The 15,092-nt window shown below is 41.8% G+C and overlaps 1 protein-coding gene across 2 annotated transcripts in view; it reads left to right on the top strand.

The window, feature by feature from the left end:
• PCCB (propionyl-CoA carboxylase subunit beta) overlaps positions 1-15,092 on the top strand; it is a 97,503-nt gene that overhangs the window by 12,984 nt on the left and 69,427 nt on the right. For both annotated transcript variants that reach the window (XM_045903721.3, XM_045903722.2), the window contains exon 6: positions 5,389-5,499. In XM_045903721.3, coding sequence (XP_045759677.1) covers positions 5,389-5,499 — 111 coding nt within the window. The remainder of the gene's footprint in view (positions 1-5,388; positions 5,500-15,092) is intronic.

The following is a 15,092-nucleotide window of genomic DNA, read 5'->3' as shown; positions in this document are numbered from 1 at the left end:
CTGGGTGGCTCAGTTGGTTAAGCGACTGCCTTCGGCTCAGGTCATGATCCTGGAGTCTCAGGATTGAGTCCCGCATCGGGCTCCCTGCTCGGCAGGGAGTCTGCTTCTCCCTCTGACCCTCCTCCCTCTCATGCTCTCTGTCTCTCATTCTCTCTCTCTCAAATAAATAAATAAGATCTTTAAAAATAAATAAATAAAAAAAATTCTTTGATTCCTGTAAATGGTCTGTAGTAGTCTGTTTCCTTATGTGTTTAGTAAATTCTTGTTTTTGTTGAGTACTGGGAGTTATGTGTATTTCTGGTAATGTTGGAAATCTAAATCACTCATTGTCAGAGATTGTGGAGTTTTGCTTGTTGGGGGCTAAATCTATTCATTTGTGATTTTCTGAGCTGTTTCTGCAAAAATATGTTACATGTCGAGTGTGGTCACTGAAGTTTCTGGTAGTCAACCAGTGACCTGACAAAGATTTCGTTAAACGTCTGGCTCCTTGAAGAGAAACTATCTCTTTATTTTTATTTATTTATTTATTAAAACATGATGGGTCTAATTTTTATTTTTTATTTTTAAAGATTTTATCTATTTGTCAGAGAGCGAGAGAGTGCATAAGCAGGGAGAGCTGCAGGTGGAGGGAGAAGCAGGCTTCTCGCCGAGCAGGGAGCCCGATGCGGGGCTAGATCCCAGGCTCCTGGGGTCATGACCTGAGCCATTGGCAGATTCTTAACTGACTGAGCCACCCAGGCGTCCCAAGAAACTGTTTCTTTAAATCCCATCTCAGCTGTAGAGCTACTTGAACCTGTCAGGGTTAAAACAGTTACCAGCCTCTGTACTGGTCCTTTATTGATCAAAAGCCATGATCAGTAATCAGTACACATAACCCTGATTTTTGGAGGACAGGGTCCTTATTGCCTACTCTGACATCAGCTAGCCACACTAGAAACATGAGCTGCCAGTCCCCATGGCTGCCTGCTGCAGGGTTGCAGGGTGCCAGATGGTTCCACTAGACTCAGAGTTCCAAAATAGTTGCTTTAGACTGTTCCTGTGAACTTAATAGATGTTTAGTTTGAGGCATGGATTCTTAGAGCTTCTTGTTCCAGCATCTTCTATGATATCACTCAACTCTTTTATGTTAAACACATGTTTTTAGTGTAGTTTTCTAATTCCTCTTTTTTTTTTTTTTAAGATTTTATTTATTTGAGAGAGAATGAGAGATAGCATGAGAGGGGGGAGGGTCAGAGGGAGAAGCAGACTCCTTGCTGAGCAGGGAGCCCGATGCAGGACTCGATCCTGAGACTCCAGGATCATGACCTGAGCCAAAGACAGTCGCTTAACCAACTGAGCCACCCAGGCGCCCCTCCTCTCACTTTTCTAAAAAACTGTGTTTATTGAGTTATTTGGTAGTTGCTCTAAGGGTTACAATATGTATGTCAATTGATCACTGTCTACTCTAAAACTGACTTAATTCTGTTAAAATATAGGATCTTTGATCCCATATAGCTCCATTTTATTCCCCTTCCTTTGTTCTGTTCTTGTTATATACCTTATAAGTCTAACAACAAAGTATTAAAATAATTGCTTTATACAATCTTGTATTAAGAGAGAACTATATACACTATTGTATATTTAATCACATATTTAACATTTTTAGTGATATTACTTCCTGTGGATTTTAATTACTGTCTGGTGTTATTTTCTTTCACCGTGAAGGACATCCCGAGGTGTGGGTAATGATAGCAGCCTTAGTTAGGAATGTCACTGTTCTTATCTCAAGTTTAGCAGTTTTGTTTTGTTTTTTTTTAATTGATAAGCACTTCTCAATTTGTTAATATTTGGTCTGATTCCTAAGCCTCCAAATGTTTGTTTTTGACAATTTTGTCCAGTTTTATAGTTGTTTCTTTGGGGGGAGAGTTTCCTGAACTCTCTGCCATAGCTGGAAGTTCACCCACACACCTTGATATTTTTTGCACATATAGATAACTTTTTCAACTTTTTTTTTTGGCGAGGCTCAATCCCAGGACCCTGGGATCATGATGACCTGAGCCGAAGGCAGACGCTTAACGACTGAGCCACCCAGGCACCCCTCAGCATTTTTTATTGTTGTAAAATACACATGAAATTTACCAATTTAACTATTTTTAAGTGTACATCTAGTGGTATTAAATGCACCCATAATGTGCAACCATAACCAGTATTCATCTGTGTAACTCTATTCATCTTGCAAAACTGGAACTCTAGGGGCACCTTGCCGGCTCAGTTGGAAGAGCATGCGACTGTTGATCTTGTGGTTGTGAGTTCAAGCTCCATATTGGGTGGAGATTACTAAAAAAAAAAAAAATAAATAAACTTAGAAAAATATTTAAAAAAAGAAAAGAAAAAGAAACTGGAACTCTATACCCATTAAACAGTTTCTCCCTCTTAATCCCTCCTGGCAATCACCATTCTACTTTGTTCTGTGTGATTTTGACTAAGTACCTTATATAAGTGGAATCATACTGTATTTTTTAATTCAGTTAATTAACATACAGTGTATTGTTAGTTTCAGAGGTATCATTCAGTGATTCATCAGTTGTATATAACACCCAGTGCTCATTACATCATGTGCCCTTCTTCATGGCCATCACCCTGTTACCCTAGCCCCCCACCCACCTCCCCTCCAGCAGCCCTCAGTTTGTTTCCTATAGTTAAGAGTCACTTAAGGTTTGCCTTCCTCTCTGATTAAATCTTGTTTTTTTTTTCCCTCTCTTCCTCTATGCTCCTCTGTTTTGTTTCTTAAATTTCACATATGAGTGAAATCATATGATAGTTGTCTTTCTCTGATTGACTTATTTTCCCTTAGCATAATACCATCTAGTTTCATCCACGTCGTTGCAAATGTCAAGATTTCATTCTTTTTGATGGCTGAGTAGTATTCCATTGTGTGTGTGTGTGTGTGTGTGCGCGCACATGCGCACGCGCGCACACACACACACACATATACCACATCTTCTTTATGCATTCATCCGTTGATGGACATCTGGGCTCTTTCCGTAGTTTGGCTATTGTGGACATTGCTGCTGTAAACATTGGGGTGCAGGTGCCCCTTCAGATCACTACATTTGTATCTTTTTTTTTTTTTTAAGATTTTATTTATTTGACAGAGACGCAGCAAGAGAGAGGGAACACAAGCAGGGGGAGTAGGAGAGGGAGAAGCAGGCTCCCCATGGAGCAGGGAGCCCAATGCGGGGCTCGATCCCAGGACCCTGGGATTATGACCTGAGCTGAAGGCAGATGCTTAACAACTGAGCCATCCAGGCGCCCCACTACATTTGTATCTTTGAGGTATATACCTAGTAGTGCGATTGCTGGGTCATAGGGTAGTTCTATTTTCAACTTTTTGAGGAACCTCCATACTGTTTTCCAGAGTGGCTATACCAGCTTTCATGGAATCATACTGTATTAATTTGTGTTTTTGTGAATGGCTTATTTCACTTCACTTAATGTCCTTAAGGTTTATCCATGTTGTAGCACGTGACAGGAAGCTTTTCCTTTTTAAGGCTGATATTCCACTGTATGTATACCACATTTTGCTTATTCATTCATCCATCGATGGGCACTTGGGTTGCTTCTGTGTTTCAGTTATTGTGAGTAATGTTGCTGTGAATATGGGCGTACAGATACCTCTTTGAGATCCTGGTTTCCATTCTTTTTGGTATATTGCCAGAAGTGGAATTTCTAGATCACATGATAATTTTTAAATTTTTGAGGAACCTCTATGCTGTTTGTCACAGTGGCTGTACCAGTTTACATTCCCACCAATAATGTGCAAAAGTTGCAATTTCTCCACATCCTCGCCAATATTACTTATTTTCTGTTTGGTAGTAGCCATCCCAGTTGTTTGTGTTGTGGTACCTCGTTCTAGTTATGATTTGTATTTACCTAATGGTTAGTGATACTGGGCTGCAGGGGCAGGGGCTTGCAGGGGCTTGCAGCGGTTGGTTAAGGAGGTACAACAATGGCCACCTACCTCTCTAACTACATCTCTGTAACCAGAATCACCAGTGGGTGATCCCTCGTATTTGGAGGACGGAGTGCTTTTCGCCTACACTGGCTCCTGAAAGCCCTGTGTGCCTGCTCCAGCAATATATGTCCAGCTGCTTGCCTTGTGGCTAGGGGGCAGTGGATGAGTAGCTGCTATTGTGCTAAGAGCTAAAATGGACTGAAATTAGCCACAGTTTATTCTCCAGATTTTCCGCTGGGAGTTGGAAGCCTTCAATAGACTAGAGTTTCAAAAAGATTTTTTTTTTTTTTTAAGATTTTATTCATTTATTTGACAGAGAGACACAGCGAGAGAGGGAACATAAGCAGGGGAGCGGGGGTGAGAGAAGCAGGCTTCCTGCCAAACAGGGAGCCCGACGCGGGGCTCGATCCCAGGATCCTGGGATCATGACCTGAGCAGAAGGCAGACGCTTAACGACTGAGCTACCCAGGCGCCCAGGAGTTTCAAAAAGTTTTATCAGACAGATTATGTCAGTGCAGTTGTTGTCTAGGACAATCTGTTGAGGACAGATTCCCGGTGCTTCCCTCTCTGCCATCTTCCCAGAATCCTCTGTAGATGGCTTTGGCTTTTTGTACTGTCCTCAGCTATGTCCTATGATTTATAGAAATTGGACTCAGAACCAAGAAATGGCTAAAAGTGGACATACTTCTCTTATGCTGATGGAACCCAGGGGAAGGAAAAAAGTTGGGGGTTGGGCAAGGAGTCATTGGACTTTTTCATCTTGCCTGGGTCCTCCAGACCCCATTTTCTTTCCCAGGAGGTGGCCTGAGGCTTGGCCCTTCACATACCTCTGTCCCCATTGGCTCCTGCTACCTCCCTTTCCCCATATGTCCTGCCTAGAGGTGGGCAGACATTGAGGACTCAGAGTAAAGTAGCACCCACCTCTTTGCCTTGCCTTGTAATTGCTGGGTACCCTCTGGTGGGTGTGAAGGGCTCTAAACAGAGGTCCTGGCTCCAGGATAAGTGTTGGCCCTGTATATTCCGCCTAAGATTGTCATTCATTTTTTCAGCCAGCTTTGTGCAGATAGGGGTGCTGGGCCTGAGTTGTGTTTGGAGCTGGGGTAAGAGTGAACGGAGTCTCTCTGAGCTTATGTCCTGTTGGAACTTTTGGGAAACTACTGCCAAGGAGTGGAAAGAGGGTATTTGCCACAGAAAGTAATAAGCCAACCATCCCACCTGTTATGGGGAGAAACTGTATATAATTTTGGGAGAACCTGTGCTGATTAGGTCTCTTGCCTCCAGCACAGAATTCTGTGACTAAAAGCCAAATGTAGTTTTATTACTGCCTTTATCTTTCTGTAGGTAGTGCCTTGAACACCTCTGTAACCACATGCCTTGCCTTTCTCTTTTGGCAGAGGAACGTCCTGGCATCTGGAGTCATCCCTCAGATTTCTCTGATCATGGGCCCGTGTGCTGGTGGGGCTGTGTATTCCCCTGCTCTAACTGATTTCACGTTCATGGTAAAGGTAAGAAAGAAGGGCCTGTTTCTCCTGCCCTTTGAGAATTGTGTAGTAACTCACATGCAATAAAAATAGTTCCTGACCTAGATCTGGGTTATCTGCATTATCAGTGCTCTCAGCATAGTAATGATAAAAGTCTTAATGGAGAGAAGGTTTTGGCATGAAATTTGTAGCTTGTGGGACTTCTGTGGCAGAATGTGTACTTCATTGGTGGGTGATTTTACTTGTTTATTTGGATTGCAAATGATTCTTTTCTGTAATCTACTTTATTGGGAAGTTGTTTCTTATGTCCTGCCTTTATTTCTTCGGCTGTTTGCCGTTTCATTACATATTGTCTGTAATGGTAAATCTGATCTCTAACTTCATTTTGAGAGGTGCTTTATCTTTAGTACATAATTTTGATAGAATGAGATTTCTAATTTTAAATGAGGCCTACTTGCATTTATACATGGGTAATTACTTTAACTTGATACCTTTTTAAAAAATTAGTCTTTTCCTCATAAAATATATTTAATAATAATGAGCAATAAACGCCAAGACAGATTTGGGGAGGGGGAGGTAAAGGTAGTCCTCCAATATGAGGAGAATGCTGTAAATAGAGGGAATGTAAATAGGGAACACCTTTTTCTTGAGCGTAGTTTGGCAGTAGGAATTGAGAAATTTTGAAAAGTGCTTACTCTTTGATCCAGATATTCTGTTCTTAGTGACAGACTGAAAGCAACCTATATGTTCAACAGGGGTGGGCTTTAAAAATTCAGATGATCGGGGCGCCTGGGTGGCTCAGTTGGTTAAGCGACTGCCTTCAGCTCAGGTCATGATCCCAGGGTCCTGGGATCGAGTCCCGCATTGGGCTCCCTGCTCGGCAGGAAGCCTGCTTCTCCCTCTCCCACTCCCCCTGCTTGTGTTCCCTCTCTCGCTGTGTCTCTCTCTGTCAAATAAATAAATAAAAAAAAAATCTTAAAAAAAAAAAAAATTCAGATGATCGGGGCGCCTGGGTGGCTCAGATGGTTAAGCGTCTGCTTCTGGCTCAGGTCATGATCCTAGGGTCCTGGGATCGAGCCCCACATCCGGCTCCTGGCTCGGCGGGGAGCCTGCTTCTCCCTCTCCCCCTGTCTCTCCCCCTGTTCATGCACTCTCTCTCTCAGTATCTCTGTGTCTCAAATGAATTAAAAAAAAAAAAATCTTTAAGAATTCAGATGACCACATCTCTTCCTGAACAAAGCAGAACTCCCTCTACCTTGCCTACGAAATTGATATATACAGTACCTCCCTGAGCTCACCCAGTCCTCTTCTTCCTGCCGGGAACAGAGGTGGCAATTCCTTTGGCTAAGTCCCTTCTCTACCCCTCTTCCTACATTTGTGCCTATCATGTACTGCGACTCTTGACACCCTGTCAGTAGCCAGCCTTCTGTCCATTCTCTTTTTTTTTTTTTTTAAAGATTTTATTTATTTATTTGAGACAGAGAGAATGAGAGACAGAGAGCATGAGAGGGAGGAAGGTCAGAGGGAGAAGCAGACTCCCTGCCGAGCAGGGAGCCCGATGAGGGACTCGATCCCGGGACTCCAGGATCATGACCTGAGCCGAAGGCAGTCGCTTAACCAACTGAGCCACCCAGGCGCCCCTGTCCATTCTCTTCTATCTACCATCTTCAGCCTCTCCCTTGGTACTGGGTCCTCCCATCAGAACTATCCCCTATTCAGGTATTTCCTATCTTCAAAACAACCGCAAAAGCCCTCCCCTAGTCTGCGTCTCCCTGTGGCTATTGCCCTATTCCTATCTTCCCATCCTCTCCTTAACATATTCCAATTTGGCTCTACCCCCTCACTCCACTAAAACCTTTTTTTTTTTTAAGGTCATCAGTGATTTCTGTGTCACTGTAAATGATCTTTAACATGCATTTTCCTCAGAATATTAGCAACATTCGTTTTCCTTTGCTTCCACTCTGTCGTCTCTGGCACTTCTTCTCACCTCTCCAGCCTTCTTGGTGTCCCTTGCTAACCCTACTGTTAGTTAGCCAGCACCTCTGGCATCTCATATGATTACCATTTCTTTTTTGTGGTGAGAACATATTAAGATCTACTCACCTAGCAATTGTCAAGTATATAATACAGCATTACCAGTAGGAATCACTGTGCTGTACATAAGATCCCCAGAACTTATTCATCTTATAACTGGAAGTTTACACCTTTCACCAGCACCTCCTCATTTCCTCCAGTCTCCAGCCCCTGGTAACCACCATTCTACTGTTTTTATGAGTTCGGCTTTTTATATTCCACACATAAGTGAGATCATACATTATCTGTCGTTCTCTTTCTGATTTTATTTCACTTAGCACATGCATTTATACATGGGTAATTAGCCATGAGTAAAATGCTCTCAAAGTCTGCCCATGTTGTTCCGAATGGCAGGATTTCCTTTGTCGTGACTGAATAATGTCTGTATTGCATTTTCTTTATCCATTCATCCGTTGCTGGACACTTAGGTTGTTTTTGTATCTTGGCTTTTGTAAATACGGCGCAGTGAACATGGGAGTACAAATATCTGAGATCTTGATTTCATTTTCTTTGAAAAAAATTTTTAATTCTAATGTAGTTAACATACAGTGTTAGTTTCAGGTGTACAGTATAGCGATTCAACAATTCCATATATCACTCAGTGCTCTTCAAAATAAGTGCACTCTTTTTTTTTTCGCTCTTTTATTTATTTACTTATTTATTTTTATTCTTATGTTAATCCCCATACATTACATCATTAGTTTTAGATGAAGTGTTCCATGATTCATTGTTTGTGCATAACACCCAGTGCTCCATGCAGAATGTGCCCTCCTCAATACCCACCACCAGGCTAACCCATCCTCCCACCCCCCTCCCCTCCAGAACCCTGTTTGTTTTTCAGAGTCCATCGTCTCTCATGGTTCATCTACCCCTCCAATTTCCCCCACTTCATTCTTCCCCTTCCGCTACCTTCTTCTTCTTCTTTTTTTTTTTTCTTAACATATATTGCATTATTTGTTTCAGAGGTACAGATCTGAGATTCAACAGTCTTGCACAATTCACCGCACTTACCAGAGCACATACCCTCCCCAGTGTCTATCACCCAGTCACCCCATCCCTCCCACCCCACCCCCCACTCCAACACTCAGTTTGTTTCCTACAATTAAGAATTCCTCGTATCAGTGAGATCATATGATACATATCTTTCTCTGTTTGACTTATTTCACTCAACATAATACCCTCCAGTTCCATCCACGTCGTTGCAAATGGCAAGATCTCATTCCTTTTGATGGCTGCATAATATTCCATTGTATATATATACCACATCTTCTTTATCCATTCATCTGTCGATGGACATCTTGGCTCTTTCCACAGTTTGGCTATTGTGGACATTGCTGCTATAAACATCGGGGTGCACGTACCCCTTCGGATCCCTACTTTTGTATCTTTGGGGTAAATACCCAGTAGTGCAATTGCTGGATCATATGGTAGCTCTATTTTCAACTTTTTGAGGAACCTCCATACAGTTTTCCAGAGTGGCTGCACTAGCTTGCATTCCCACCAACAGTGTAGGAGGGTTCCCCTTTCTCCGCATCCCCGCCAACATCTGTCGTTTCCTGACTTGTTAATTTTAGCCATTCTGACTGGTGTGAGGTGGTATCTCATTGAGGTTTTGATTTGGATTTCCCTGATGCCGAGCGATATTGAGCACTTTTTCATGTGTCTGTTGGCCATTTGGATGTCTTCTTTGGAAAAATGTCTGTTCATGTCTTCTGCCCATTTCTTAATTGGATTCTTTGTTCTTTGGGTGTTGAGTTTGATGAGTTCTTTATAGATTTTGGATACTAGCCCTTTATCTGATATGTCATTTGCAAATATCTTCTCCCATTCTGTCGGTTGTCTTTTGGTTTTGTTAACTGTTTCCTTTGCTTTGCAAAAGCTTTTTATCTTGATGAAGTCCCAATAGTTCATTTTTGCCCTTGCTTCCCTTGCCTTTGGCGATGTTTCTAGGAAGAATTTGCTGTGGCTGAGGTTGAAGAGGTTGCTGCCTGTGTTCTCCTTTAGGATTTTGATGGACTCCTGTCTCACATTGAGGTCTTTCAACCATTTGGAGTCTATTTTTGTGTGTGGTGTAAGGAAATGGTCCAGTTTCATTCTTCTGCATGTGGCTATCCAATTTTCCCAACACCATTTGATGAAGAGACTGTCTTTGTTCCATTGGACATTCTTTCCTGCTTTGTCAAAGATGAGTTGACCATAGAGTTGAGGGTCCATTTCTGGGCTCTCTGTTCTGTTCCATTGATCTATGTGTCTGTTTTTGTGCCAGTACCATGTTGTCTTGATGATGACAGCTTTGTAATAGAGCTGGAAGTCCGGAATTGTGATGCCGCCGGCTTTGCTTTTCTTTTTCAACATTCCTCTGGCTATGCGGGGTCTTTTCTGGTTCCATACAAATTTTAGGATTATTTGTTCCATTTCTTTGAAAAAAGTGGATGGTATTTTGATGGGGATTGCATTGAATGTGTAGATTGCTCTAGGTAGCATTGACATCTTCACAATATTTGTTCTTCCAATCCATGAGCATGGAACGTTTTTCCATTTCTTTGTGTCTTCCTCAATTTCTTTCATGAGTATTTTACAGTTTTCTGAGTACAGATCCTTTGTCTCTTTGGTTAGATTTATTCCTAGGTATCTTATGGTTTTGGGTGTAATTGTAAATGGGATCGACTCCTTAATTTCTCTTTCTTCTGTCTTGTTGTTGGTGTATAGGAATGCCACTGACTTCTGTGCATTGATTTTATATCCTGCCACTTTACTGAATTCCTGTATGAGTTCTAGCAGTTTTGGGGTGGAGTCTTTTGGGTTTTCCACATAAAGTATCATATCATCTGCAAAGAGTGAGAGTTTGACTTCTTCTTTGACAATTTGGATGCCTTTGATTTCTTTTTGTTGTCTGATTGCTGTGGCTAGGACTTCCAATACTATGTTGAATAGCAGTGGTGATAGTGGACATCCCTGCCGCGTTCCTGACCTTAGGGGGAAAGCTCTCAGTTTTTCCCCATTGAGAATGATATTCACTGTAGGTTTTTCATAGATGGCTTTTATGATATTGAGGTATGTACCCTCGATCCCTATATTCTGAAGAGTTTTGATCAAGAAAGGATGCTGTACTTTGTCAAAAGCTTTTTCTGCATCTATTGAGAAGATCATATGATTCTTGTTCTTTCTTTTATTAATGTATTGTATCACATTGATTGATTTGCGGATGTTGAACCAACCTTGCAGCCCAGGGATAAATCCCACTTGGTCAAGGTGAATAATCCTTTTAATGTACTGTTGGATCCTATTGGCTAGTATTTTGGTGAGAATTTTTGCATCCATGTTCATCAGGGATATTGGCCTGTAATTCTCCTTTTTGATGGGGTCTTTGTCTGGTTTTGGGATCAAGGTAATGCTGGCCGCATAAAATGAGTTTGGCAGTTTTCCTTCCATTTCTATTTTTTGGAACAGTTTCAGAAGAATAGGTATTAATTCTTTAAATGTTTGGTAGAATTCCCCTGGGAAGCCATCTGGCCCTGGGCTTTTGTTTTTTGGGAGATTTTTGATGACTGCTTCAATTTCCTTAGTGGTTATAGGTCTGTTCAGGTTTTCTATTTCATCCTGGTTCAGTTTTGGTAGTTGATACATCTCTAGGAATGCCTCCGTTTCTTCCAGGTTATCTAATTTTCTGGCATAGAGTTGCTCATAATATGTTCTTATAATTGTTTGTATTTCTTTGGTGTTGGTTGTGATCTCTCCTCTTTCATTCATGATTTTGTTGATTTGGGTCATTTCTCTTCTCTTTTTGATAAGTCTGGCCAGGGGTTTATCAATCTTGTTAATTCTTTCAAAGAACCAGCTCCTAGTTTCGTTGATCTGTTCTACTGTTCTTTTAGTTTCTATTTCATTGATTTCTGTTCTGATCTTTATTATTTCTCTTCTCCTGCTGGGTTTAGGCTTTATTTGCTGTTCTTTCTCCAGCTCCTTTAGGTGTAGGGTTAGGTTGTGTACTTGAGACCTTTCTTGTTTCTTGAGAAAGGCTTGTATTGCTATATACTTTCCTCTTAGGACTGCCTTTGCTGCATCCCAAAGATTTTGAACAGTTGTGTTTTCATTTTCATTGGTTTCCATGTATATTTTTAATTCTTCTTTAATTTCCTGGTTGACCCATTCATTCTTTAGCAGGATGCTCTTTAGCCTCCATGTATTTGCGTTCTTTCCGACTTTCCTCTTGTGATTGAGTTCTAGTTTCAAAGCATTGTGGTCTGAAAATAGGCAGGGAATGATCCCAATCTTTTGGTACCAGTTGAGACCTGATTTATGACCTAGGATGTGATCTATTCTGGAGAATGTTCCATGGGCACTAGAGAAGAATGTGTATTCCGTTGCTTTGGGGTGGAATGTTCTGAATATGTCTGTGAAGTCCATTTGGTCCAGTGTGTCATTTAAAGTCTTTATTTCCTTGTTGATCTTTTGCTTAGACGATCTGTCCATTTCAGTGAGGGGGGTGTTAAAGTCCCCCACTATTACTGTATTGTTGTCGATGTGTTTCTTTGCTTTTGTTATTAATTGCCTTATATAATTGGCTGCTCCCATGTTAGGGGCATAGATATTTACAATTGTTAGATCTTCTTGTTGGATAGATCCTTTAAGTAGGATATAATGTCCTTCCTCATCTCTTATTACAGTCTTTGGTTTAAAATCTAATTTGTCTGATATAAGGATTGCCACCCCAGCTTTCTTTTGGTGTCCATTAGCATGGTAAATGGTTTTCCACCCCCTCACTTTCAATCTGGGGGTGTCTTTGGGTCTAAAATGAGTCTCTTGCAGACAGCATATTGATGGGTCTTGTTTTTTAATCCAGTCTGATAGCCTGTGTCTTTTGATTGGGGCATTTAGCCCATTTACATTCAGGGTAACTATTGAAAGATAGGAATTTAGTGCCATTGTATTGCCTGTAAGGTGACTGTTACCGTATATTGTCTGTGTTCCTTTCTGGTCTATGTTGCTTTTAGGCGCTCTCTTTGCTTAGAGGACCCCTTTCAAGATTTCCTGTAGGGCTGGTTTTGTGTTTGCAAATTCCTTTAGTTTTTGTTTGTCCTGGAAGCTTTTTATCTCTCCTTCAATTTTCAATGACAGCCTAGCTGGATATAGTATTCTTGGTTGCATATTTTTCTCATTTAGTGCTCTGAATATATCCTGCCAGTCCTTTCTGGCCTGTCAGTTCTCTGTGGATAGGTCTGTTGCCAGTCTAATGTTTCTACCCTTGTAGGTTACAGATCTCTTCTCCCGAGCTGCTTTCAGGATTTTCTCTTTGTCTATGAGACTCGTAAGTTTTACTATTAGATGTCGGGGTGTTGACCTATTTTTATTGATTTTGAGAGGGGTTTCTGTGCTTCCTGGATTTTCATGCCTGTTTCCTTCCTCAAATTAGGGAAGTTCTCTGCTATAATTTGCTCCATTATACCTTCTGCCCCTCTCTCTCTTTCTTCTTCTTCTGGGATCCCAATTATTCTAATGTTGTTTCATCTTATGGTATCGCTTATCTCTCGAATTCTGCCCTCGTGATCCAGTAGTTGTTTATCTCTCTTTTTCTCAGCTTCTTTATTTTCCATCATTTCATCTTCTATATTACTGATTCTCTCTTCTGCCTCATTTATTCTAGCAGTTTGCACCCCCATTTTTGATTTCACCTCATTAATAGCCTTTTTGATTTCTACTTGGTTGGATTTTAGTTCTTTTACTTCTCCAGAAAGGGTTTCTCTAATAACTTCCATATTTTTTTCAAGCCCAGCTAGTATCTTTAAAGTGATGATTCTGAACTCTAGATCTGACATCGTACTAATATCCGTATTGAGTAGGTCCCTGGCAGTCGGTACTACCTCTTGTTCTTTTTGTTGAGGTGATTTTTTCCGTCTTGTCATTTTGTGCAGAGGAGAATAGATTAATGAGAGAACAAAATGCTAGCAGAGTAACAATGTCCCCAGAAAATATACTCTAAACAAATCAGAAAAGACCTGAAACAGTGGGAAAAGGGAAAGAGAGAAAAAAGAGAAAGAAAAAAAAGAAAAAGATAAAGATAAAAACAAACAAAACAACAACAACAAAAAGAACAGAATGTGATCAAATATGATCAGGCTGGTATACAGATCAGTGCCACACACTAGATTTGGGGTGTATTTTGGTCTTTTAGAAGAAAGTGCCTCCCAAAATTTTAAAGAAAGAAAAACTTATATATGTACAAAAATAAGGGTTGATATGATGAAGGGATGGAATATGACTGTAAAGATGGAAATTATAAAAAATTTTATAAAAGGAATTGATAAGAAGTTGTTTGAAAAAAGAAAGAAGAGGATTTAAAAAAAGAAAAAAGAAAAAAAAAGGGAGAGGATGTGATCAGGCAGGGGAATAGAAAACACCATATACTAGAGATTTAGGGTATATTTTAATCTGTTAGAAGAAACTATCTCAAAATTTTTAAGAGAGAACAACTTATATATATAAGCCAAAAATACGGGTAACTACTATGAAGGGATAGAATATGACTCTAAAAATGAAAAATAAAAATTTTTTTTTTTAAAAAAGGGATTGATAAGATGTTGGTTGAAAAAGGGAAAAAGAAAAATTCAAAAAGAAATAAAAAGACAAAGAGTTAAAAAAAAATTAACTTTAAAAGACTAAAGAATCATGGTAAAAAAGCCGTGAATTCTATGTGCAGTAGTCCCCTGGCGCTGGAGTTCTGCCGTTCTCATTGATCGGTGAACTTGGTCTTGGCTGGCTGTTCTCGCTGATCTTCTGGGGAGGGGCCTGTTGCCGTGGTTTCCAAATGCCTCTGCCGGAGGCGGAATTGCCCCGCCCTTGCCCCCTCCCGGCTAAGGAATCTGCTCGGGTTTGCTCTCCCGGGCTTTTGTTCGCTGTGAGCTTTCTGTACAGCTTTGGAGGCGGAGAGTGAAAATGGCGGCCTCCCAATCTCCGCCCCGGAGGAGCCGAGAACTCGGGGCCCCCCTCCTCAGTGAGCCCCCAGAGAAAAGCCGTCAGTCACTCCCGTCTCCCCGGTCTCCGGCCACACTCCGTGCTCACCCGGCCTGTGATCGCGCGTTTCTATCTCTGGCACCCGACCCCCGGGTGGAGTCTCCAAACCCAGCAGATCCCTGCGGTGCACTCCCGCGCGGCTCCTCCCGGGGGAGGAAGGTGAGTCTCCCCGGATCTGCCGCTTGTTGGGTCCCTGCTGGAGGAGCAGTGGCCCCACTGTCCTGCGGATCACGGTTTATGGCAACCCTGAACTGAGAGCCCGCGCCTGGGCTCTGCCTCTGCAGCCGGTTTCCCTGCTCTGTTACCTGGGAGCTCTGCCACACTCAGGCACCCCCGGTCTTTCTGTGACCCCAAGGGTCCTGAGACCACACTGTCCCGGAGGGTTCCACCCCCCGCTTAGCCACCAGAGTGATGTCCCTCGGCGGAGCAGACTTTTAAAAGTTCCGATTTTGTGCTCCGCGGCTCTATCACTTGCCAGAAGCGGCGGACGGAGGCCCCTCCCCCACCATCTATCCTCCCGAATATCGCCTCGG

Source organism: Mirounga angustirostris, unplaced genomic scaffold (genome assembly GCF_029215605.1).
Source record: "Mirounga angustirostris isolate CCGP_5_RB_7025 unplaced genomic scaffold, mMirAng1.0.hap1 SCAF_1, whole genome shotgun sequence".
In the NCBI taxonomy this organism is placed as follows: domain Eukaryota; kingdom Metazoa; phylum Chordata; class Mammalia; order Carnivora; family Phocidae; genus Mirounga; species Mirounga angustirostris.
Note: the sequence above shows the minus strand (reverse complement) of the source record. Positions and strands in the feature narration are given on the sequence as shown.